Source organism: Lissotriton helveticus, chromosome 3_1, assembly GCF_964261635.1.
Source record: "Lissotriton helveticus chromosome 3_1, aLisHel1.1, whole genome shotgun sequence".
Taxonomy (NCBI): Eukaryota; Metazoa; Chordata; class Amphibia; order Caudata; family Salamandridae; genus Lissotriton; species Lissotriton helveticus.
In genome coordinates, this window is record NC_136061.1 from 324,304,403 (window position 1) to 324,331,770 (window position 27,368).

At 43.0% G+C, this 27,368-nt stretch overlaps 1 protein-coding gene across 4 annotated transcripts in view; it reads right to left on the reverse strand.

Moving 5' to 3' along the window:
* ALDH3A2 (aldehyde dehydrogenase 3 family member A2) overlaps nucleotides 1-27,368 on the reverse strand; it is a 518,837-nt gene that overhangs the window by 370,608 nt on the left and 120,861 nt on the right. For all 4 annotated transcript variants that reach the window (XM_078679908.1, XM_078679906.1, XM_078679909.1 and 1 more), the window contains exon 3: nucleotides 3,212-3,443. In XM_078679908.1, the coding sequence (XP_078536034.1) occupies nucleotides 3,212-3,443 (232 nt within the window). The remainder of the gene's footprint in view (nucleotides 1-3,211; nucleotides 3,444-27,368) is intronic.

Here is a 27,368-nt window from a genome sequence, read left to right on the forward strand (position 1 = left end):
CTCACCCTCACCCTCACTCACCCTCAACCCCTCACCCTCACTCACCCTCACTCACCCTCACTCAACCCCTCACCCTCACTCACCCTCACCCACCTTCACCCACCCTCACCCTCACTCACCCTCAACCCCTCACCCTCACTCACCCTCAACCCCTCACCCACCCTCAACCCCTCACCCTCACTCACCCTCACTCACCCTCACTCACCCTCACTCACCCTCACCCCCTCACCCTCACTCACCCTCAACCCCTCACTCACGCTCACTCACCCTCAACCCCTCACCCTCACTCACGCTCACTCACCCTCAACCCCTCACCCTCACTCACTCTCAACCCCTCTCACCCTCACTCACCCTCACCCACCCTCACCCACCCTCACCCTCACTCACCCTCACCCTCACTCACCCTCACCCTCACTCACCCTCAACCCCTCACCCTCAACCCCTCACCCTCACTCACCCTCAACCCTCACTCACCCTCAACCCCTCACCCTCAACCCCTCACTCACCCTCACTCACCCTCACTCACCCTCAACCCCTCACCCTCACTCACCCTCACCCACCCTCAACCCCTCACCCCCACTCACCCTCACCCTCAACCCCTCACCCTCACCCTCACTCACCCTCAACCCCTCACCCTCACTCACCCTCAACCCCTCACTTACCCTCAACCCCTCACCCTCACTCACCCTCACCCTCACTCACCCTCAACCCCTCACCCTCACTCACCCTCACTCACCCTCAACCCCTCACTCACCCTCAACCCCTCACTCACCCTCAACCCCTCACCCTCACAACACATTGTGTTACAATAGGTGTCACATTTGCGAAAGATAAAACTATTGGCATTGTAAATAACAAAGCTATTAATTTCGCTATTTTCAAAACAAGCACATAAATAAAAAATGTGTCCTTTACAATACCAATAGCTCAAACTTTCCTAATGCGAGACCTATTGCATTGCTGTGCTTCTCTCCCCTGCTGCACTCTCCTGCTCTCTAGAGATGTGGCCTAACGACCAGAGCTGCCATCTAAGTGACGTAAATACAAAACATGTTGCATTCCAAATGCTATAGGTGTCACATTCGCGAAAGTTATAACTATTGGCATTGTAAATGACAAAGCCATCAATTTAGCAATTTTAAAAACCAACAAATAAATAAAATATGTCATTTACAAGACCAATAACTCCAACTTTTCTAATGCGAGACCTATTGCATTTCCAATGCTGGTTATAGATTGGGATGATTTCCACCCCAAAACAAGTCGTGGGGATTGCCATTCACTGGAGTATAGCGTTAAATAGAATCCATAAGTACGGGGCCCAGACGCTGGGTTCAGTGCGAAAAAGATCAACAGCGGATCTTATCTAGACCTGGGGCCTTTGCAGGAATTACCCGGCTTAAAGCATCCGTTCTCTTTTAGGGAAATATCTGGAGGGTCGGAGCAAGATAACTGGGGGTGGAAGCATTCATTTATTATTAAGTTGGGTGCTCTAAAGGAATACTGCGTGCTTCATATGCTTTACTTACAGTTGTTCTAGTATAAAAATGAATACACACGTTTGTAAAGTTTTTCATAATGAGGCTACCTATAATGCACTCAGAATTCGCTCTGCTTGGATGCAACTATTTGCAGAAGCTTGAAAGCAAGATGGAGGATTCAAAATAAAATTTACATAAAAAAAAGCAACTAAAAGAAAATATTTGCTAAACTGCTATGCAAATTTAGGTACCATTTAATTGAAACACAATTTAGTAAAACATGTTTGACACAAGCTAGTATTTTCCAAAAGTATTAATAATGGAAAATCAGTGTAAAGCCAGTTTCGGCAAGATTATGGTGAATATATATTTTTAAAACAAGCATTGGCAAAGCCAAAATCCAGGCGTTGGTTGTCAGCTTTTTGTTTTGGCATGGTTTTTCTAAAACATGATGTGGGAGTTCCTCACCAATATAACAAAAATCCTGGTTAAAGCAAAAATATATTTTGGGTCTCAAAAACCCAAAAAACAAACAAAAGAAACCACACATTAGTGCCATAGTAGTCCCTGGCACTGAAGGATACTACTTTGTGTGCCGGTGTGCCCCTTGAACACCAAGACCCTACTAGTTCTTAAAGTCACAAAAGTGTAACAATGGTAGCATATGCCCTTGCATTAGCGAAGATTTACAATTTTCAAAAACTCAATAGATATTACAGAGGTTGATCTGGAAACCATAATCCTAGAAGTTTTTGAACTGCATTTTAGCCGTAACAAATAAGCATGTATGTGTACATTTGCTCATGGGAAAATCTCCTAGTGATTGCACGTTCACTATCCCTACAAACCCCTTTTACCCACCTTGCAAAACGTTTTACTTCTGCCCTTGTAGGGAGTAAAGATCCAGCCTCTCCTGGTTGGTTTGAGAAAAGGTGAGAAGAGTTGGTGAAAATCCTTAAACATGCAAGTTAGTAAATGTGCACAGACTCAAAAGAGTATTCCAACCCCGGATATACTGCTTCCCTCTACTACCAGCGCTATTATGTAGCACTGCGGAACAATGGCAAAACCAGGGCATTGCTAGAATCTAAACCCTCTATAATGTTAGCCCTTGCATAATAAGAGAGGCTGTTATCAGAGCTCTCATATAATGAGAGCATTGCAATAATTAGTCACCTCATTGGTGAATCCCATCCCAAGGACAAGCAGATATTTTATAAAATTCCACACCTCTGTCAACATCACCATAATTTAGAAAGTCTCAGTCAGTGGAATTTTTATAAAACATCCTAAGAATTTAAGAATAAATGGCCCCAGTGACATTAGTGTAAGGACATTCTGAAATTACAAAGTAAATTATGTTGATGTTGCCATTGAATCTAATCTGCTACCTTTAATCCAGTGCCACCAAGAAAGGAATGCTTAAGAGGGCTCTTCTCACAGTGGTCATAAGCAAAAAATAGCACAGTTGCTTCCAGAGGCCCAAAGAGTTCACAACAATATTTGGTAAAGAAGAAAGAGAAAATTATATACAGAACCATAATATCCAAGCTTATAACATGTAGAGTTGACGCACCTGAATATCTGCAACGTTTACATACTTCATGCATTTAAAATTCCATGTTTATTCAGTGTTAAGATTTATGAGAAAAAAAGACAGATATTAAGAACAGTTTGGAAAAGCTCTGAAAATTAGCCGAAAAACAAAAGTTAAGTCTAGTAAGCCCTACCAGCTGCTATGGCACCAATTAATGGCTGGAGAAGAAGGACAAAGGGGTAGTTCCAGGCGCCAATAATCAGGACTACGCCCAGCGGCTCGTAATGGATGTAGACGTCATCTGTCAAGGTCATCAGGTTCTTCTGCACAGGTTCTGGAGCTATCCACTTTGGGAGATTTTCAAGAGTGTTGTTCACCTCCTCAATAACCCCAAAAATCTCATAAGTGTAAGCAGTGTTTTCATTCTATCAAAACAAACACAAAATGAACAATTGAATTTTATTCAGAGCTGCGAGAATCTACAAAATATTTCATATTTCCCCTTGATTTTACTTTCAATTTAAATTTGTTATGATAACGGGAAATTAAACTGCTAATAATAAAGGTTTTGCTGATCGAATTTATATGCTGAGCCGCTGCACTCCTACAAACAAAGAGGCTTGAATTGCCAACACCTCAACATGTACATGGCCAAACAGAACAAAACAGTGGCCTGCCCATTTTGTGGTTTTAGAATTCTAGCATTTTTGGGGGGGGGAAGCAGATTTCCACAGGATTTTCAAGTTTAGGGCTCAGACCTGACAAACAGCACACATCTGCATAAATGAACAAACGTTTGTATGTAGCAGAGCAGATCAGTAGCGTAACGAAAGAGGAAGTGAAATAATTACATTTCAGAGCTTAACTTCAAGTCTAATGATGATGTTAAGGCAACACCTGAACCTAACAGATAGAGACAGACACTGCACTTCACGCCTCATTGTCTGTAATAAAATCTTACATTGCCTAAGAAAAATCCCTATTTACAAGCATTTTTCCTGCCCTAAAATTCCTTGGCAAATCGGAGCTCCCATTTATGGCCGGAGCCAACTCCTACCAAAAAAACGTCAAAGCGTTCTATAGACAGAGGAAGACGTGCCAGGGAAGACACAATCAATTAGGCAGATGCTAAAAATCTAATCAGACTACACCTCGCCCAGCCCTTATCACACTATCTCAGAATGAAACTGGCTAAAGGGTGGGCATTAAGGGACGCACCTCAGAAGTAAGCTGCTGGAATTATGTGGGTTTAATAAACCTGTCAAAAGAAAATGAAGTCAGATTATACATGCTATAATAATAAAGGCTAAGGAACACTGGGTCCTCTGACATTCTGTGCATGAATTCATGATAAATTGGACAGAGCACTGAAGATTCATAATGACAAGGGTAAAAGGTGAGTTATAGGTACAGACTCCTCCAACATGCCGATTTCTTAAAAAACTGTTTCCGTCAAAGACGCCTGACTCGTTTCGAAGTCCTTATCTTCTTCAGAGGCTAGGACGGAAAAAAAGAAAGTGCAAGTTCTGGTCACAGTTCTCCCATTCAAATACTGCTTAAATTGCACACCCCAGATGGGCAGCTTCAACAAATATATACATATATATTTTCATACATACACAGTTAGTAATTGTAACTCCTTTCTTCTAAATTTAATTTATTTCTTTACTTACCCACCTTACACTTATCCACCCTAGACCCTATAAACACCTTTACCCGAATACCTGTACACACCCTAAATACACTCTTGCCACCCCAAAAACATCCTTACCACCCTATACTCCTATCCACCTCTAAACCCTAAAAATACCCATACCTCTCTATACTCCTACTCCAGCTCACCCCTAAAAATACCCTAATCTTTCTATACTCCTACTTACCCCATAAACCTTAAAATACTCTTACCAAATTTATAAATATATACACACACACACACACACCCATCTAAAATACACATAACTTGCGTTGTAAAGCAATGCATGCCAAAGGTACATGCGTAGTAAAGACGTAACGTGGTAAATTATGTGTGGTAATGCCTGGCTGTAAAGGCTGTTTCTCATCAACATAACTAGACCCAGCTTTGAACGACATACCAAAATGTTTATTCCACAAAGAAAATGGCTTTTTTCATATCTTAATAATTTCTCGCTAAAGGTACTACCTCTCGCTGCATTACTGCAAACCGAATACAACAAAAATGAAACGATAATCTGGGTTTTATTAAAATAAAAGCTAAACTGATTGAGTAAGTGCTAATCAGAACCTCTGTTGTGCGTACTGCGTGTTGCGTGCTGCGTGATCCCGTGACCGAAGGAGCAGGGCAGAGACGAGAGAGACGCGAGAGGCGCGAGAGGCGCGAGTCCCGTGACCCTGACTCGCCATCCAACTCCTTGACTTCCGGCTCGTGAAGCCCGCAAAACCTGGCTGACTGAGAAACCTAAAGAAATCGTAAATCAGAAGGAAAAAGATCCGCCAGCCGGTCTGCGGCCCCCGGCCCCCCTTGCCGCGATAGCCGGCACCCGGAAGCTGCACTAAGCAAACTGGAGAAAGACGGATGAACTGACCCATCACCAGCACCGTGACCCCCGGTCCCCCCCTCCCCCCGGGCCTGTGACTTATTGCACCAGCAATAAGCGGAGAAGCAGGGAGAGACACCCAAAGCTTGAAGGGCGTGAATGAGACAGAAGAACTGCGAATTAAATGTGCTGAACTGCAAAAATTTGCTGCAAAGAGGAATTCCCTCCTCTAGAAGGTTCCTCAAGGTACAAAATAGAGAAGAGCACAGCGCAGGTACACGCACACGCTTAAAGCACAACAGAGGTAAGTGGGAATAAGGGAGGCTTTCCCTTTTTTCCCTTTTCTTTTATCTCCTTTGCCTTTATTTTAATACCTTAACTGGTCACTCCTGTCCTGAGGACTGTGTTTGGAATTAAGGGGTTGGTCCAGCTGGGGTATAGAGAGGCTGTGAAATTTTAAGTGTAAAGAGCAAGGAAGAACAAAAGCACACTAGGACAGACAAAGGTACTAAAAGACCCCCCAATGGACCAAAATGCATCGGGAGGAAGCCCTGTGTGCCCAGGGACAAAAACATAATCTAAACGTATACAGAAGAAAAAAGAGAAAATACCCAAGGAGCCACTGCAAGTGGGAGAAAAGGGGGGTATAGCATCAAACGCCCTGAAAGACTTTGTGGGAAAGCACTTCAAAAGGGTCTTTTCACCAGCTAAGCCCCCCAGCACCTGACCTTGAAAAAGCCAGGGAAGAACCATGGAAGGGAGGTTCCTCCCTTATTTTTGATGAACAAATGATGTATTCTGCAAACTTAATTAACCAATCCATACAGTCTTTAACAGCCTCTAATGGCCCTGCAATGACACCTCGACTATCCTCGTCACCAAGGCTGTCCTTACTTCATGGCCCTGCGGAAATAAATAGCGAAGACCTAAGGCAAGAGGAGGAAGATGGTTCTGCCTTGGATGGAAGTGTGAAGGGACACAAAGTGGATGAGGAGCATAGTACAGGGTCTAAGGGCACTAATGACAGTAATTAAGCGTTGCAGCCTGACTTAGAATCTTCCACAACTCCGGCCTCTTCAATGCTGGAATTAATGTTACTGCTGCAAAAAGGACTCCAGGGGATCCTGGAAGTTTCAATGTTAAATCATGATATTTTAAAAACACAGAATTCGTACCTTTCTAAAATCCAGGGGGAACTACAAGGAATAAGGGGCCAAATGCCTTTAATGTTAAGACCTGTTCCAGACCCCGAACATATAACCCTAGCTGAGAGGGGACTGGGACTATAGAAACCCCATTGACCAACCGCAATGTATACATCTCAAAATGGACAATGTTGGTTAAAAGAAGGGGTGGTTATAACAGATATGTTAGAAAAGGTGCGCAAAGAAAGGGAATAAGTAGAGGGGTAGGCAAAGGAAAAGAGATGCAAAAATTGCCAGTGGAACAAGTGCTGAAATTATAGACTCCAAAAGTTACGAGAGAGAATGTGAGTAGAATAAATATAGGAAACACAGAGAAACCAGGAAAGTGCCAAGCTAAAAAAGGTACTTGTAGTGATGAACAAAATTACAAGGAGAAATTGACTAGATGCACACAATATGTCCCAGGCAATATAATCAGAAAACCTGCTACAACTGTTGCCATTAAAGAGCGGCATTATTTGGGCAATATATCAGAGGCTGGGGCTAATATACAACAGCCACAAAGGGGGTCAAAATCAATAGGAATGGAGGCTAAAGGAAACCAGTGGCTGTACTTCGAACAAGGGAAAATGGGAAGAGGCGGGGAAAAAAACAAAGAAGGGATCGTATTTAAACAGATAACTTCTCCTTAATTTATTCGCCCATTGCCCTAACCTAAAAGGAATCGGCACTAAAGATCTCCGACAAGTGGTTTTATAACAAACCTTGATGGAAAAGAGCTAACTAAGGTACAAGTCTACTCAGATCTGGTAAAAATTGCCATAGAGAAAGCAGAGGGTGAGATACAAAAAGCAGGGATTCGGCTAGTACCCATTGAAGAAGTTAGGGAACAATATAACAACCAGCAAGAAAAAGCTTTCCTAAAGTACCAATGCAGGCCTTGGAAAAAGGCACGTGAGACTATTAGAAAAAGATGCGAGTCCTTGCCTGGGAAATCTTAATATAGTCATAAATAATTCTGCTCCTGAGGATTCTTGGAAGAATTGGAGCCTTAGTACCGGTTCCCCAGGGCCTTCTCAGCGCTACTTTGAGGATTCCAACAGGTTTGGGCCCCTTAGTGACGTAGAATAGGTAACGGGGCAGACACATGGCTTAAAAATGGCCTCCTGGAATATAAATGGATTAGGAAATCAAATAAAACTTGAATGGATAAAAGAACTGGCGTAAAATAGCGAGATCATTTGTATTCAGGAGACCTGGCTATGTGGGAGAGCCCGGTAGTGGATGGGTTTCGTCAAGTCCAAAGCCCGGCAGTAAAATCTAGAGCTGGCCGCCCTGCAGTGTTGAAAATAGCAATGTGTATGTACATAAGCGGCGTTCATTTGTGTTCACTGTACCTCTTGTCATAAGCAGAATGGACATTGCAGAACACAGACTGTGTTATCCCGCCAGCATAGACCCATACACACATATATACAACAGCCATTTTAGGTACCGTAGTCACTCTGTTTGCGATCGATCACCAGCGCCCTTCCCTGACCCTGCAAGCTTCCCCCATGCACCCCGACCGTCCCCGCTCTCACATGCACAAGTCATGAGCCCTCCCCTCCCGCATGACTCTGTCTCTGAGAATCGCACCCCGCGCCTGACCAACACCTCCTTTCCCTCCATGAATACCCCTCCTTTGATGACCTCTTCCTCTGAACCTAATTGTCTACATGGACCGCTGGTCATCCCTTAGCCTGAGGATACAGTTTATTGCCCACTACTGTATGCACTCGCCTCTCTTGAAAAGAGCCACTATTGATCATGACCTCCCCACCCCCTGAGATTCGATCAGGAGCACACATTCTAAAGGAATCAGCAGAACACTCAGCTGCGTGACAGCCCCCTCCTATTGTATGGAGGATAAGGGCCCCTACTGTAGCCACGTGTTGGAATATCTTCGTACTTCACAATGTCTTGATTGTAATAAAGGATGCCTGTGTGCCACAAACCTGTGTATAAAAGACGAAGCCTCAGAGAAACTTGTTAGAGCACCTCCTGAAGACACTATGAGAGTGTCCGAAATGACATGCTCTCCTCATGAGAAATAAACTCTGTTCTTGTTTTCCTGCCTTCAGCGCCAGTCTCTTTATTTGGTAATTATTCAAGATGGGAACTAAGAGTCGCCCTGCACCAGCAGCCTCGGCATCAGGTGCAATATGGGCTGACTTTTCCACAATTGGCGCCCAACGTGGGGCCATCAGCGACATAAGGTCCGGTAAGAGAGGTCCAGACGATGGGGTGAACATCTAAATGATTGGAGTATACCTGCCTTGAGAGGGCCCTCGTCCGGCTGCCGATTGAATGAACTTCACTGATTCCGAACGGACCTCTCTCAAGTGACCTATTGTCCTGACTGGAATCCCACAGGAATGCTGCGGTAAACATGGAGAAAAGAGAACGATCGGGCGCTGGAAAAAGGAAGGCGAAGAACTGTCCACCCGGTCCGGTCCGGGTAAGGTTAAGTAGGACGTCTTTACGTCTGATTGGTAGGATGGCTTTATCCATCTGATTGATTGATTGATTGTTGATATTGGAAACGGTATTTAGATACTGGTATTGTTCATTGATTGGTTCATTTAGCCTTGGGTGCTACTTGAAGTATTGGTTCTCTTGGAGACATTCTCTGTTTGCAAACAGCGACAGATAGGAACGTCTCTCTCTCTTTGCAAATAGTGAAGGATAGGTAATGCGGACTTTTGTCCCCCATTGTAATCCGTCATGCCTATCTTTTCTCCCCATTGATTGTTTGTTATCGGTTTTTTATCGATTATTGCTCTTTGAGACATTCGCTGTCCACAAACGGGGAAGAATAGGAATATTCTGTCTCCCTTTGCAGATAGTGAAGGATAGGTAATGCAGACTTTTGTCCCCATTGTAATCCGTCATACCTATTTTTCTCCCCATTGATTGATTGTTTGATCGAACATTGAATTGTTCGAAGTTGGTTCTCTTAAGGATCTTCTCTGCCTACAAACGGGGAAGAATAGGAATATTCTCTCTCCCTTTGCAGATAGTGAAGGGTAGGTAACGCAGGCTTTTGCCCCCATTGTAACCCGTCGTGCCTATTTCGTTCCTCATTGATTGATTGGTTGTCCGAACATTGACGGTTTGGAATTGTTCTTTTTGGAGGTATTCTCTGTTTGCAAATAACATAGAAAAGAAATACTCTGTCTAGTCTTTGCAAGTAGTGAAGGGTAGGTAATGCGGACCTTTGTCCCCCGTTGTAATCTGTCATGCCTATCTACTCCCCACTGATTGATAAACCAGTTCCACCCGGACCATTTACTAGAGGTAGGTCATCTGGCCCGACCAGATAGCACCCCTAGTGAAAAAGGACATATGCAATAATAACGAAGTGATCACTATATCCTGTTAACAGAAACTTTAACACGAAACAAACTAGAAAAGAAAGGAATAGGAAACCGAAATCAGTAGGCCACTGATGAAATTTTTATTAAATAACGAATAAGGAAACGATAACAATACTTAACGATAAAACATATGATTGTCCTAGAAACAAGAAACGTTAGAAATAAGCCCGTAATAAGAAACATGAAAATGATAAGAGAAGCCAAGCTTGACATTGCGACGGCCACGAGGCAACGAAGCTTCATCGCCCCTCACTGCTCCAAACATGTCTGTCCCACCGCCTGCCACGCCCCAAATAACGGCAACCTGGGAAAGATACAAGTCAGCAGACATCCGCCCCCATTCTGGAAACTCCCAAAGTGCAACAGGTTTGCGGCTCCGCCCAGGCGGAAGCAACACATGTAGGGCGGGTCCTGCTGCCAGCCGTCGGCCGGAGATCATCACATGAGGTGGGCCTGAGGAGAGGCCGAGGCCGATGGGATCCGGCCGCGGTGACGGCTGCGACAACGCTGGAGAGTTGCAGGGGGGGGGATGTCCATGTCCTCGACCCCCCCCTCTCTCAGACAGTCTGGACCAGCTTCCCTAAGAGGCCTGGGGGTGGAGAGGCCACTACACGAATAGCCCGAAGGCGCCACCGCGCACCAAGGTCTGTCCCCAGGATGAACCAAGGGACCCGTTCCTGGGGCCGTGGCGAAGAGCGTCCGGCCGCCATCAACCGGAGGCCCGGCCCGAAACGTACTAGGCGCCACTTCTTCTATAATGGCTGCGACAACACTGGGGGGGGATGTCTTGCACATGCCTCCGACCCCCCCCCCCTCGTCCTCATCGCCTGGTCCGGCCATAACAAATGTCAAGCGAGACGCCGTAGGGTGCACCGGGAGGGAGAGGCGGCGCGAACGAGCCTCTCCCACCTCCCCAGGTGGAGGCTCCCCAGCTGCACCCTCAACGCTCCTCGCACCCGGCAAAGGGTTCATCCACTGTGGCGATGCTGCGACGCCTCGTCCGGCAGGTTGGAGCCCGTCCGCCCATTTGACCCCGCGATTGCCGGTAGCTGCCGAACTCTCAAAATGGTGGTCGACCTTGCAAGAGCGGGCCCAGCATGAAGGAATGGCCCGGTCACTTGTTGACTCCACTATCATAAAAATTCTCCACGACCTTGAAGATTCTATGGGAGCCGCGGGGGGGCCTCCGACCCCGCAGATACCCCCGATGGGGAATGACTGCCATGATTGCCCACGGAACGATGGAAATATAGCCGCAGGACGTCGGCGCTCCCATGCTGTCGCCAGCCTCGGTTTGAATGACTAGAATCCTGCAGACTGCAGTTTGGAACAGTTCCAGTGAAAACCCCAGTATGACCCGGTAGGAAAAGTGTTGCCTCCCTCCCCCTTTTGACTGATGGTTCAGACCACCGATCCTTTCTCTTTTGCCCTTTAACGGACTTTTGGACTGCCGAAAGAGGCTCTGGGCCAACCACAAGTTAGTGGAGATTTAGACTATGCCTGGATCTGCCTGACTGCACCCAAAATGGCGCCGATGCGAATGAAACTCTCAACTCCTTATTGTACCCCGATTGCTCAGCGTTGGTGTCATGGGATATGTATGAAGTTTTTTTTTAAACATATAGATTGTTATAGGATGTGTACTGATTATATGTTCGGACAATGGATTGATATAGGATGTATACTGTCAGCTCGGACAATGAATTGATATGAGATGGGTACTGATTATGTGTTCGGACAATGAAGGACAATGAATTGACATGAGATGGGTACCAATTGAACATTCGGACAATGAATTGTTGTTAAGTTTTGGCGCATCATGATTATTGAAAGTTCGAATTTCAATGCTTATGATACTCGCTCACACTAAAAGATTCGATATGATTTTTATTGCACTTGGCGCACTTTTTATGAAATTAACAACCACCGACTCCATTAAGTTTTCCACTAATAATGTATCCCCACATCTACAGTTCCAGCCTGCTCCGTGGCCGGCCCACGGGGTTGTAGGCCCGTATTTGTGCACCGACATTCTTATTAAAGATTTTTGGAAAAAAGCTAACGTAGTTGTCACGCGTACATTAATAAGTTTCAAATAAATGATCACTATTTCCGATATAACTAAAATGCAGATGAAATGACTCAGCTCGATTAGATAAGGGTTAAAAGGTATAATATATAGAGATATTGCAGATATGGAGGGTACAAGTTTTAGTTGTGTATTTTTCCCTTTTGTACAGCCAAAAGCAACCGCTAAAGATCCTGGTATTTAGCCTATACTTTATATGCTACCTGTATAAGAAGAGTCACACTAACGGTCCACCTGGGCTTGAACGCCCAATTGGCAGGGACTGCATCCCGTGGAGATAGGCCGAGTATGCAGTAAGTAAAAGCCTTTCTGGGTTTATGCACGCTGATGTGTCTATCAATGTAGCCCCTGCCCCCCCCCCTTCTTTTTCCCTCTCTCTGCAGGTCACATCGAAATGTCGATTAATGTATGAAAACAGTGATCTAGCGGACGAAGAGACGGGAAAAAGGGTTTGATTATGGTATCTAACCGCGACAAACCCCGAATAATGCTACCAAAAAAAAAAAACGATGTACAATAATGAATACATTCCCACGTTTAACTAAATAGGGAAAGTTTAAGGAATAATCCGAGGTAAGGTTTTAAACAAGTACCCTCCGTCGGGAGGATTAGGAATATTGCCAATATTTAAAAACCTACTACCTCCTTTTTCACGTCCTCGTAGACATGTAACTCCAAGCTGCCCCATTGTTCTCCAACTGACACCAACTGTTGTCTCAGCCTGGAAACACATTTGCTAAAAATGACTCGAAAACACCACCGTGAGCATTAACCCGATCAGGTTAGTTCATGACCAATTGCCAAAGGCGTAAGTGTGTACAATCAAAGCCACCAGTAAAGGCAGCCGACGGTTAAAAGAGAAGAAAAAGGTAAAAAGAGCTTAGGATGCTAAGGATGCACAGCATATAGAAAAAGATAATTTTGGCAACTAGCTGTTTTATGTTTTGTCTTGGATTTTTTGTACTTAATACATGTATTGTCTCCCCCGTCTGAGTTTGTGTATACGTGATGCATGGATCTACGTCATCCCTCTGCCTGTGTTCCGTATTTCTTAACCCCTGCTGTTTTGTGTTGTGCGCGCACTGAATGGCCCATTATTGTACCTCTCTCTCTCTCTCTCTCTCTCCCCCCCCCCCCCCCCAAAGGCCCCTGTTCCCTCTTTCCTTGTATGGTGACGTTGTGCCCCCTCCCCCCCCCCCCGGCACAAAACTTAATTGGGTCTCCTCGAACACAAAGGTGTTCGGCAAAAATTGACAGGAACTAAAATGACTGTGACTTGCCATATTACTACCTCTCCTTTCTGCAAAACAATAGGACCCGAGTTGGTCATGAAAGAAAGGACGGGTCAGACGACTAACGTCCCCTAATCTGGCTTTTATAGGGGGACTATAACGTCAATGGCCTTCTGTTTCTCGGTTCGCTAGAAATGCAATTCCCAATGCACAGATTACTTCGCTCCTCTACACTTAAGTGCGGATGTCCAGAGTACCCCACTTCTCCCGATCGACCCCAGCTCCCTGTCCAAAGCGTCCCCGTTTCCCCCGATTAACCCCAGCTTCATGTCATCTACCCTCGAAAGCGAAATTGATGACCTTGATTAACGGCCACTCCCCAAGAAAAGCATGTTTAACATCTGTCCCCCTCCCCCTTCTTCATGGCGATAACGCCCCCGCTCTACAAGAGTTAGCCGACCCCGAAGGGAAATATAAGATTGTCGACACTTGGGTTAAAGGGAAGGGCGATCTCTACATAAGAACTCGATTTTGAGTTTTTATATACACTGTGTATAAAGGTCCAAATTTCTCTCCACGTACGTCACGAATGAGCGCCAAACAAGGTTATGAATTCCATGGCAATGCACTCCTACAGACTCCATACGTGACGACTTCTGACTGTGACCGATGAACTTTTCCCCCACCTACATAGGATTGGGGACGGAATTGAAATGTATAAATGTCTTCTCCTACCAGTTTTCTAAAACTTGTTTTTTTGTACTCATTTAAAGATACAATCATCGGAGGAGAGGAGCTGGACGTGGCGCACAGCCTGGCCACAGATCATGAAGCACATGTGACCGCAACCAAAGGTGGAGCCGCAGAGCAACGAGACGCGGGACGAGGCACAACTTTCAAACTCGGCAGATGAAGGAATGAAGGGCTGCCTTGAAGCCCTCGACTTGCTGACCCACTCGTGCCTGAAGTCCCCGTCCCCTTTTGAGTCCGACTGATGGGCCTGCCTGCTCGTTGTCCTTTGCTCCCTTGGTGTGTTCAAAGATCTGGCCCCACTCCGCCCTCTCTTCCCTTGATTATTCAACAAACTCACCCTTTTCGCACAAACTTTGACTATAGAATTAGGTTTTGCCACGGAAGAAGAAAGACACGCAGGTGCCCAGCATAAGGCACCCCTAAGAAGATCAGTTAGGAAACAGGACTGTGATCTAACAGCAGAGGACTGATCGCACCCTGCAACGCGTAAGGATGATTCCGAGCTGGACTTATAGCTCCACCGCCGGTGCTCAAAAGCGCCAACGAAAAGAATACGGACTACCAGAGTCTACCAGTGGTGGATCGTCGTTGAAAAGACATTTTCACTAAGACCCCCCCTTCCTGAACTTTCTACCCACCCCTTGACTAGTTGCTTACATTTAACTGAATTCCTCCCTCAACTATTTTTATTGCTTTCAAAAATGTTTCATCGGTCACTCAAGTCCAAAAGTCTCATATAGCACTTTTTACTGTATGTTGATGTCATCGGAGAAAAAGTCAGAACCTGATTCCTTGGTTGACCCCGACTAAGTGTTATGCCGATCTCTAGATTTGTATGAATAACGCAACGAATGTAAATTCATATGTACCGCATTCCGCCAATTGTATCGACTGCATATGGTTACACGCAATTTACTAGCATTTGACGAACGTTATTTCATTGGCCACGCATGACTATACGCACACCCCGTCAGTTAGGGTAAACACAAAAGAACTAGCTTACGTTAAAAAGCGGCGACTGTTGAAAATAGCAATGTGTATGTACATAAGCGGCGTTCATTTGTGTTCACTGTACCTCTTGTCGTAAGCAGAATGGACATTGCAGAACACAGACTGTGTTATCCCGCCAGCATAGACCCATACACACATATATACAACAGCCATTTTAGGTACCGTAGTCACTCTGTTTGCGATCGATCACCAGCGCCCTTCCCTGACCCTGCAAGCTTCCCCCATGCACCCTGACCGCCCCCGCTCTCACATGCACAAGTCATGAGCCCTCCCCTCCCGCATGACTCTGTCTCTGAGAATCGCACCCCGCGCCTGACCAACACCTCCTTTCCCTCCATGAATACCCCTCCTTTGATGACCTCTTCCTCTGAACCTAATTGTCTACATGGACCGCTGGTCATCCCTTAGCCTGAGGATACAGTTTATTGCCCACTACTGTATGCACTCGCCTCTCTTGAAAAGAGCCACTTTTGATCATGACCTCCCCACCCCCTGAGATTCGATCAGGAGCACACATTCTAAAGGAATCAGCAGAACACTCAGCTGCGTGACAGCCCCCTCCTATTGTATGGAGGATAAGGGCCCCTACTGTAGCCACGTGTTGGAATATCTTCGTACTTCACAATGTCTTGATTGTAATAAAGGATGCCTGTGTGCCACAAACCTGTGTATAAAAGACGAAGCCTCAGAGAAACTTGTTAGAGCACCTCCTGAAGACACTATGAGAGTGTCCGAAATGACATGCTCTCCTCATGAGAAATAAACTCTGTTCTTGTTTTCCTGCCTTCAGCGCCCGTCTCTTTATTTGGTAATTATTCAAGATGGGAACTAAGAGTCGCCCTGCACCAGCAGCCTGGGCATCAGGTGCAATATGGGCTGACTTTTCCACAGCAGGTGGTTTGCTGATATTACTATCTACACATTTATTAAAAAAGGTATCCCAGCTCACTGTATCATGCAAATGGCTGCTTTGCTGTAGAATAACCCTAATCGCTGCCGGCAATAAGATAGAAAGTATGTTGATCCTAAATGTATATATGCAATGGGGCACTCAGGAGGAATATCGTGTAGAAATGGGATATTTAAAGAATGATTTAGATTTATTGTGTGAAATGTACGATTCTGATTTGATTCTGTTGGCAGGGGATTTTAACCATAAACTTAACCCAAGGCGGCAAGATCTTATGTTTTTTCAAATTTTGGAGTCCTATGATATAAACCATGCAAAGTTTCCTGAAAGTCTCTGCTCAATGCAACGTAAGTTTGGGAAATTATTTAGTAACCAAAAGTCTTTTTTGCTTGAACGGGAGGCTTCCCCAAGATTGTCCGGCAAAGAAAACGTTCAAACAAGGGACACAAAATTGCCCCATAGATTATGGAATTTTAACTTCATAAAGGGCTTTAGAGTAAACCATACAGAAAGTAGTGACCATAATATTTTAGAGCTGGAGCTGGTGTACCTCCATCAGTCTGCCTGTGAGAAAGTAATCATACAACAGATGGATTACCCAAGGCGTATTTCAACACGGTTAACAGAAAAATATATAGAAAAGTTAACCAAGCTACAACAAAACATTATTCTAGGAACTGTAGACGGATCAAACTTGACTTGGTACATTGAAAAAAATAAATCAAGTGGTACAAAGTAGCAAGGTTGAACTTAGAATAGATGAAAAGGCCAGCAAGAGTAAACAAATTTCACAGGCCAAGCAAGGTAACTGGTTTAATATACACTGTTTAAACAAGAAAAGAGAACTAAGGAAAGAACAGCGCAGCTTGAGTAAAAAATTTGATAAAACTAGGGCAGAAAACCTAGCCAAATTAAAGAAAGAATATACTACACTTCTTTACAGCACAAAAAGAATCCATAAGGAAACCTTCTGGGGGAAACTGTTGGAGGCGATCGAATCAAAGAACATTCGACTGTTCTGGAAGCTAGTACAACCAGCAACAGAGCTTCCTGTCGCCTCCATGAATTGTGTAGTACAAGAGGGGGCCTGGGAGGATTACCTGAAGTAACTGTATTCCTCCGGGAGAGGAATTGAAGAGGAAGTATTAGGGGACTGGAGTGGTCTGGTAGATGATCTAAAACCAGACTTTTCAAGAGAAAATGTTTTAATTACGATAAAAACCCTAAACTTAACGAGAGCTGCGGGCCCAGATAACTTGCCAGCTTTAATAATAAGGTCACGGACATCATGGTGAGATGAATTTTTCTCCCTAATGTTCTTAGTAATCCTTGACACAGGGATGATCCCGATCAATTGGAAGGGTGCGATAATTAGGCCAATTCATAAAAAAGGGGACATCTACGCACCCAAGAATTATAGATTAATTAACCTACTTGATATTGGTGAAAAGATATTTGCTAAAATAATATTAGGTAGGTTAAAGACTTGGATAGAAGAGGGATCAATCATCCCAGTTGAACAAGGCGGATTTAAAGAAGGCCATTCTACACTAGATCATTGTTTTTACCTATGGGCCTTAGTCCGGAAATCAATAGAGCAAAATGGGAAGTTACACTGTTGCTGTTGCTTTGTCGATTTTTGGGCAGCATTTGTTTCTGTGGACCGTAGTAGACTCTGGGAAGACATGATAAGATGTAAAATCCCGGATGGCCTATTTATGATCTTAAAAGAGTTACATAGTGGGAATTGGGCCAAGATAATCAGAGATACCCAGGGCTCACTAACTCATAAGATAACTGTCGGGAATAGGCCTAAGACAGGGGTGTGTTTTGGCACCCCTGTTATTTTCAATTTTCTTGGCAGATCTCCCTACGACATTAGAAGTCGAAAGAAGTGCAAGCCAAAAATGAGCGGTCGCAAAGTGTCTTGTCTCCTATACGCAAATGATTTCATGATGGTGGATCAAACAGAAGTAGGACTCCAAAGGAAACTAAATGTTTTCAAACATTACTGCGATAGGAAATTATTGACCGTAAATATTGAAAAAACTAAGGTCTTATGTTTTGGGAAGAGTAGAAAGAAGTTGAATTGGTACCTAGGTCACGACAAACTAGAAGCAGTTAAAGAATATAAATACTTAGGCCTCGGCTAAAATGGCGCACCCACTTGGAGGCACAAAAAGCAAAAGCCTTTTCGTCAATATGTGGGCTAAAAAAGTTTAATAAAGAATATGGCAATATGACACAGGCCAATGCTAAAGGCATTTGAAGCAATGATTCCTCCGCAAGTATTGTATGGGGCAGAGGTATTATACTTGAGTGGTAAGCAGGGGTGGGAATGGGAAGAAGGAAAAATGTTAAAAATATTAATGTCTCTACCTAGCGCACAATGGTCCAAGCAATCAGAATGGAACTAGCGATAACTTCCTGGACAGTGCAGGCTCAAATGGCATTGCTAAGGTTTTGGAAACGTCAGGACCCTGGAGTTGCACAGAAGGTCTCACAATGGTGTAGAGAGGAGATCCAATCAAGTCGACTTGGTTGGGCAAAGGATGTGGGAAGAACCCTCCAGAAAGTAGCAGGGAGCCTTAATGTGAGACTCTCTCAGCACTCCTTGGTGGCCGATTTTACAAAAAGAATGTTTAGAGAACAAGGTCAGGCTTCCTCAAGGGCCCAGGACCTTGACTATATGTCATTGAAAAAAATCGGTCCAGTGGTTAAAGAGCTCATGGGAAAATGAATCCTGCTTTCCGTATCTGGATATATTGCCTAACCAAGGGTTAAGACATGAGATCTTAAGGACCCGAGTCGGGATCAATCCTTGGAAGATAGACGGAAAAATAAAGTCTGTATTGATTGGCCCAGATGGTATATGTAACTGTGGGATAGGTTTAAGAAATGATATGTTGCACATATTGCTTGATTGCACATTTGTCCTTGCCATACGGAAACAGTTTTTACGGCCAATATTTTTATCACATAAGATAAATTCACGTGCCCACGCGGCTTGCCTACTTACAGATATGCCATCGCTGGAAATTGCAGTATGTTTGAGAAAATTCCAGTAGTCTATAAAAGAATTTGTAAGGGAAAAACTATAGAAGGGGCAATGATTTGAATTGTTTATAGGATACCTATAAAATGTGAATTCTTCTTCTTTTTGAAATTTAGAGTGTTCTGTAAATTGTGTTTAATGAACTGTAGGTCCTGAGGGTCTTACCTTCTTTTAATATGCATTGTATTTTAAAATATTTATTATGTAGTAGAAATTAGATTGTTTACACTATATGATCTTGATTGTGTTTTGTACTGTTTAAAAGGCTGTGGTCTAAATAAACAAAGTTTCTCTCTCCAAAAAAAAACTGATTGCCTGACAAAGAAACATACTGACAAGTCAGGTAAAACCTAGACTGAGAAGAATTTAATATAATAACTTTCACGAAGCAGACTGCGTCATCATCCGAGAGAAGATTTACGAATGAAAAGGAATTCTAGGTAAGCGTCTTCTCAATCCCGAAATATATTCACAAATACTGCAAAAAAACAAGCAAGGTCACCCTCAGTTAACAATGGTGGGTAAAACAAGCAAAACAACAAAGATTAGATGCGGAAAATCCACTCCAATTAAACCAAACCACCTTAAAGACCATACTCACTCAATTAAAATAAGAGAACTCTGATGAGGAAAAACAGTAGCTACTTTGTTTCTATTAAGCACGGTAGAGTGCAATTTATACATGATTTGCTAAAACCTAGACATCAACAAAGAAATTTGAAGAGAGCCTGTGACACAATGGAGAGAAGAAGTCAGCCTACTGGATACGTACAAGAAAAGATATGGTACACAGAAGAGCATATAAAAGACAACCCATACAAGTTTGAAGGAAGACAAGAATACAATATTTTAAAAACCTGCCTACTCCTACAATAGTCCTACTTTTACATGAATGCTGAGCTCATACCCAATTAACCTTTAAGATAAAAACATGGGCTATAGAAGGGCTTTTTTCTAAGTAGAAAAAAACAAACAGAAACATGATAATCAAAGTATCTCCGATGTGAAATCAAACTCAGAACTGTACAGCAAACGTTTTTCTCTACCTTTTCCATTGTATAACGTTGCATCATCATGTAAAAGAACACAGCCTTCTGTCCAGCAGTGAACAAATGTTTACTTAAGCCTGAAAACATACATATGTTCTTTACTCTAAACAGATCTGTGCTAAGTAGGTTATCTATTCTATGCAGTATAAAGTCCCAAATGGAGAAGAAAATGCCAGCTGTCCTAGCCCAGCGACATCAGTACCAACACACTGTATGGTGCAGTCCTTTGCTACGGACAAATCACTTGTTCATACAAGCTATGCTAAATCTCAGACTCATATTAATTGTTCCTGGTATCAATGAATCTAAGCACACAGGCTGTGCTGGAAAAAAGTTATTCCTTCAAGAAGGGCATCACGATATTTGCAAGTAAATGTGTATAGGGATTATGCAGAATACAGGAGTGATGAAAATGAGCAATATAGTTAGTAACTCATCTTTTTAGGAGATTCAGCAAAAGTAACCTTTCAGAAGAAAGGCGATGATCTTGATCGAGCAAGACAAATCAATTGTGTTCTAGATCATTTGGCAAATGTCAAAATAATCTGGGATATTCAGATTACAACTCCAAACCTGGCATACAGCAATGGAGCAAAGTTGAAAAAGATACATTCTCATGCATAAACATGCAAAGTTTGTGCAAATACAGCATTGCGGCACACCTAATCTACAATATTGAACGGAAGACCCATCCTCATAACACCTTATGTGGAACTGGCGCACTAACATGAAAGGACATATAACAAATTGGGAAAAGCAGGTAATAATACAACCCACAAGCACACATCAATGAACAATGCACCGAAAATAATGGTCAGTGCTGTTCATGCAATTCAGAGTTTGCTTCGCATCTTTACACTTTGATCCTTACAACTTCAGAGGAAGGAAACAATTGTAGCTCTTTTTGGCTGCCCCACTGTAGACTTTGCTTACCTTGGCAGTAATGATCAGCGATTATTATCTCCGGTCATATAGAAAATAGACCAGAATTGATGGTAGAAACTGACGTTTATCGCTTACCACAAGAGCTCCTATTTACACTCAATAAGCATTAAAAGGTTCAAAGAAATGCCATGTCCACACACGTGAGGACTAGGCAGTGAAGTAGGCTCCAGTTGCAGGACAGACTGGTAGAGTTACATTACTCTCTCCAAAATTGAAAGGAAATTCACCAAAACGAAAGCGGTAGAAGAACACAACTTTTTGTAATTTCAAGAACTTCTAAACAGAAAAGGCCATCAGATCAGATTCAAAGTACAGACATGACCATGAATAGTGGATCTTGAAATCCCTCAACACCTTGGCAAAAAACTATGCTAATAAAAGCTGTAGTTACTGCCAAGCAATTTTCTCCCTTTAGTGACATATGAGCGGTAATATGGGTCAACTCCTTCATTTTACAATAACTATTCACACAAACGATATCTAGCTTAGAATATCCCTATAGCCACTAAACCAAGTATGTAGTTTGTAAAAGGTGAAATTCCCTTCGATTATATATTTATATGCTATGGGTCATGACTATAGAGTATGCTTACGCTGAAAGTGAAACAAGACCAGAGAGGAAAAAAAGTCATGTAAGAAAAATGAATGGTTAAACAAGCATTGGCATAGCCAATAAATAGGTCTCGCTTTTGGGACCTTATAAGTATTTAGTTATGCAGCACAATATCCTTGGTGCAACAATATCACCTGTTGCATGGCTAAACACTTATAAGGTCCCATAGGCGAGACCTATTGGTTATGCCAATGCTTGTTTTTCTTTGTCATGTTGGCAACTCCTTCCTGCCTGTTATAATGTTTGTTTGTTATTGGGTTTTTTTTGTTATGGGGTGGGTGGGGACATAAACAATGGGATGGTGGAAATTGGGAAATAGTACCTGAATTACCACACAAGCAGCTGACAGATTTTAGGGAGAATTAACAGATACCAGATACCAAGGGCAGACTGAGGTGGTAGTGTGCTGATGTGAGGGTGATGCTGAGGTGAGGGTGATGCTGAGGTGGTGGTGTGCTGTTGCTGAGGTGGTAATGTGCTGATGCGGAGTTGATGCTTAATGATACTTCGCTGGAGCGGAGTGATGCTGTAGTGCTGAGTCATGCTGAGGATGTGGTGCTGCACTGGTTCTCAGGTGGTACCTAGTAATGCTGAGATGGTGCTGTGCTGATGCTGAAGTGCTGCTGCATTAGTGCTGAATTGCTGCTGAGGTGGGGTTTTGCTTTTGGTGGAGTTGCGCTGGAGCTAAGGTGGCGCAGCAGTGGTGCTGAGGTGGTGCAGCAGTGGTGCTGAGGTGGTGCAGCAGTGGTGCTGAGGTGGTGTGCGTTGAGGCGGTGGTGTGGCGTTGGCACCATGTGGTGCTGAAAGCGCAACTAAATGACATCCCAGTTATAAATTTGACCTGCATGGAATAATAGTACCACAAACTAAATTTGAATGTGCAGTGGAACATAAAAGCCAAGGAGTGAAAATTACCCAGTAATGTCACAAACCCAGAGAGTAGTCAAAAAATGCAGTAGCCCCTTTTTATATAAAGGGCAAAAGAAAATATAGTTGTGAAAAGGGTAATGTTTTACAGCAATTACTGTGTCCACTAGAAACAGATAGGTAAATGGCACACTAATTAGTTAATCGTGACCCTTCAAAAACATGTATTTATCATAACCCTGAAACAAGAAGGCCATAATTTGAATAATCTCAGCCTGCAGCAGTAACTCTGGCTGAAAGCAGCCAAGCCTTGTATACTGTTTCAAAAGTGTGTACTATTTTAAGTGTAATAAGGAGCAGCCCAGCAGCCAAAGAAGTATGCAGCCTGGTGAAGAGGAAGGCAGTTCATGTAAAGAACACAGATTGTCCGGGATCCAGAAGAAAATTGGTGTGTGCATGAGGTGCAGACCTGATACACATGGCACAAGTGTTCATTTCGTGCGGTGCCTGGAGAAGCCACCCACTGTAGCATCACTGCAGTGTATAGTTGGTTATAAAAGAATCCATGCCAGTGTCAAGCTGTTTTTAGAAAGAGAGAGTATGTTCTCCAAGTTAAAGTACTATTTTGAGGTTGAATCCCGTAATCATTGGTTCAAGTTTCCACTTAAGAAATAGGATCGATCCAATTTTTTGAAAAAGTAGATTTTTATTGGTGCAGAGACAAAGACAGCCTGTAGCTTTTCCAGGGATAAACATGCCATTGCTATAATTAAGCACCCTATCTTCAAAAGAATGAAAGGAACTACTACTGTTTTATAAAAACAAGAGCAGTCTGATCAGAAGTAGACAGCACTAAAAACATCTGTCCATCACATTACGTTACAGCAAATGGTCACAGTATAGACAGCTGTGCCAGTGAGTGCAATATTTATTTTGCTTTTACTGAAGAATGTGTCAGCAGTAGGCATTTACGAGCAAAGGTACTTTCTAAGCAAAAGGCCTTATTTACATTGTCCCAGGAAGTGTATGCCAGGGGGATGCTTGACATGGCTGAGTTATTTTAAAGACAGAACAAAACAAAACGGGATACTCTATACAACACAATTGCTGCAATTAAATCACTCAACCGTGACAAAACAATAAACGCTAAACCTTTCCCAGTTTGCGTCCTGGAGCTTACTTCAACGACAGAGGTTTTAAATGGCTGGTCGTTGAACAGAGCATCATGGTACAATGTGAGAAATGCACGGGAGAGGAGCACACATACATCTTGGACTCCAGCTATTTTGTTGTAAGAATGCAGAAACAGCAGCAACGGAAAATGGGGATTTTTACATACCTACCTTCGAAAAGTTCAGGAGCTGACAGCAAACAAGAAATTCAAAGGAAACTGGTGTTGTGGGCAGTGCCTATCCAGTTATCAAAGGGGTCACGTGCCAACGTTGGACATGACACCACCAAGTGTGTAAACAATCAGCACTTTAGCTGAGCTCATGTACAGCGCTGCAATGCCTTTGGGCTGAGTTCGCTCTATAATACACTTCTAAAAAAGGAAAAGTTGTGAATCACCCAAATCAAATTTAAAAAAACGTATGTGCAGGGAGTCTGGGTTGGTGTTGTAAAGAGAAGCTTACCGGTCTCAGTGTATGTGAAGGCTAGCAGGTCATCCAGTATCTGGATTTAGGTGTTTCTGGGTCGCCGCTCCTGCAAGTTCGTAAGGCGCTTGAGCAGCATCTCGAGATGCGCTTGCCCCATGTCTGAGCCGAGGTCTGGAACTCTTTTAGGTCAGCGACGCCAGAGTAGGCAGGGACCCAGATCAGCGGTGAATGTAGGAGGAAAACCACTTTCACTTCACTGAGGCAGGTACTGCTGCGCGGGCACGGCTGAGAATCGGAGGGGGTGCGGGTAGAAATAAGCAGAAAAAGTACTGAGGGAGGTTTTGAAATTGTGATCGGTTTACAATCCTCCCTCACTCTGCCCATTAAGACGTGCAGTTGACAAACCAATGCACGCATGAGAGAGGAAAGTGGCAAGATATGGAGAAAAGCACAGGGCTGAATGACGGCGGGGAAACGTGCAAGCGCTCTGTGGTGGGGGAGGGGGCATGCGTTGAGGCATGGGAGAGCAAGAGGAATGCCAGATGGCGGCTGCGCGTGCACGCGCGCATAACCTCAAGCTTGAGGCCAGCAAAAGCGTTTGGTCGGACTTTTAAAAGCCCAGTTACTAAATGTCTCGCAGAGCAACGCATGCGCTGGCTCAGGCGAGACCTAAAAAAAGGAGCAGCGTACTATCAAACTCTTTTAAGCTGCGCATCTCATTCATTTAAATGAAAGCAGCTTCACCCACCTGCTCGGGGACAAGAATTCTTTCAAAGATGCACATTAACTAAAAAGATAATATAATTTAATTTACTTTTAAAAGAAGGCTACCTGCTGCTCGGCCTTGTCTCTCATACCCCTCTCACTGTGCAAGATAGTCTTTTTTTGTTTATTTTTATGCTATATGGGATGTACATATATGAAATCTTCCGTAAACTGATGGCCGAAAATGACAATGTTTGTATTTACAATTGTTTTTTTTACTCTTTCCAAATAAAATATAAAAAATAAATAGAAGGCTACCCAATTCATACGTGCTTGCATAGCACACCCAAGACCATCAAAAATAGATTAAGAAAGTTTTCCTTTTTCAGTGGCAAAGTTATAAAAGCCACAGTAAGTTAGAAATTAAAAACCAGATTGTCCATCTTGCCAGTCAATTTATTTAGAGGGGCAGCAAATACACCCAAACTAGCCCATTTCATTTTATAGCGAGGCTAATCATAAAAACGTTAGAGTTCTTTCAATTGCTTCCCCGAAAGGTCTGATTTTGAAGTATTCATACATCATCAGGCGCGCGGTTCCACTCGTTTACTTGCAATGCCAGCAGGTGCCAATACTGGTAATTCCCATCTTAAACATTTTATGGGTTACCCTAAGCTTTCCATAAAATAGTGAAAGTATACATAGGGCTCTTGGTGAGGATTTTGTTTTCATATCTAAAGGAAGAATAAGTTCGTTTAGAATGGATTTCCAAGGTGTGGTAATCAATCTGTTCTGTGTTGCTTAACAAGGAGTTAAGAATGGGCACCGTTAAATAAATAAACGAGGCTGCTTTTGCTTTTGAAATAAAGGGGCATAAAGTATTAATGATCTTAGGCAGTTTTAAATGTAAAAAAGAAATACAATTCGATGTTTCGGTCTCCTTGCAACTGTGTAAGTGATACAGATACCCGTTTTTACATACATCCTATAATCTAAATTGTCCGGCTTCATTCCAAATCACTCAACTTGAAGGACGACCGACAAATTTATTGAACTATTGCTCTATAATACAACAAACATAGCATCATGAAACCAAACTCAGCTTTTGGGTCTCTTAGAAGAATTGCTTCTGCTATGTCTTAAAATAATTTTGAAAATTGCTTTCCAATGTGTGGTTCATTTACATAAATGGAGAGCAGAGTAATGGGGTGTAAAGTCAGTCCTTACTGCTAGACATACATGATGGGAAGATGGAGAGTTCAAAAACTACCAGGACCGTTTAGGTGGTAGACAAGCAATCTGGTTATTAAATAAATTATCTTGTTTTAATCACTCTCAATCTCTATTTAACCTCTGTTTTCCAAACAAGATTCTCAGCTTCTCTTTCCAACCAGAGGAACGTATTCGTTCATTACCCCACAGATTTGTGAAAGTCGCTTGGGAGTCGCTGTGGCAACAGTAATTACATCATTAATGAAGGTTGTTAATATTTTGGGTGCCTTTACACACCCCACACGGTCCGGAGATCATTTTTATAGTAACATATCTTTTCTAGCATCATGCCTGCATTCACGGATACAGAGACTGACATGATATGATGATCATAAATGAACATCGCAGATACTTCACATTGTTTTACTTCCATCTAAGACCTGTGCTTCCATCGTTATAAAGGCATTGGATGCTGTACAACACCTTCTTTCAACAAGAAAGAAAAAAAAAAAAAGGACATGCTCTTAAGCGTTTTTTTGTGCAGGCTTGCAAAACGCTTTGGCTAGACCGTCATGATCTGGTTATTTTCTCCCGGGTAGTTTCTCTATCACTAAAGTAATTTATTTTTCAACTAGTGACATATTTAATGGGTTTTTTTCAGGAGATAGTTCAGGAAGAGTTAATGTAAAATACACTACAAATTAGGGGTGGATAATTCTTTGTAGAAATATGCAAATATTTATTTTCTTGTCTCGTTTTTATAGTGTTCATGTAGGATCTCTTATTTCTGTTTTTAGGAAACTGGCTGCAAATCTTCAAGCTCTGTTCAGACTGCAGAAACTCTTGACATTTTGTAATCATACTGGAAAAACCTGCTTCACAACTTGCTAATACCCATGTTCATCTATTAAAGCACAATGCAAGACACATACATTTTGAAAGAACCTATTTATCGGCAAAAATTGAAAAGGTTTGGCACTGAAAAAATTGGAACTAAAACTTTTGTATTAGAGTAGTACACTGAAAAGGATCGAGGCCATAAGCCGAGAGATCACATGTGCCTTAAACATGGCGTGTCTCAATGGAATATATGATAAACTTGTAGGACTAAAATTACCTAATAAAAAGCATCTACAGGACGACATCATAGGGGTAATTGTTATGCTGAAGGTGAATATAGCAAAATCAAACAAAGGAGAGTGGCATTTATTTGCAAGTCTCTGGCTTTGGG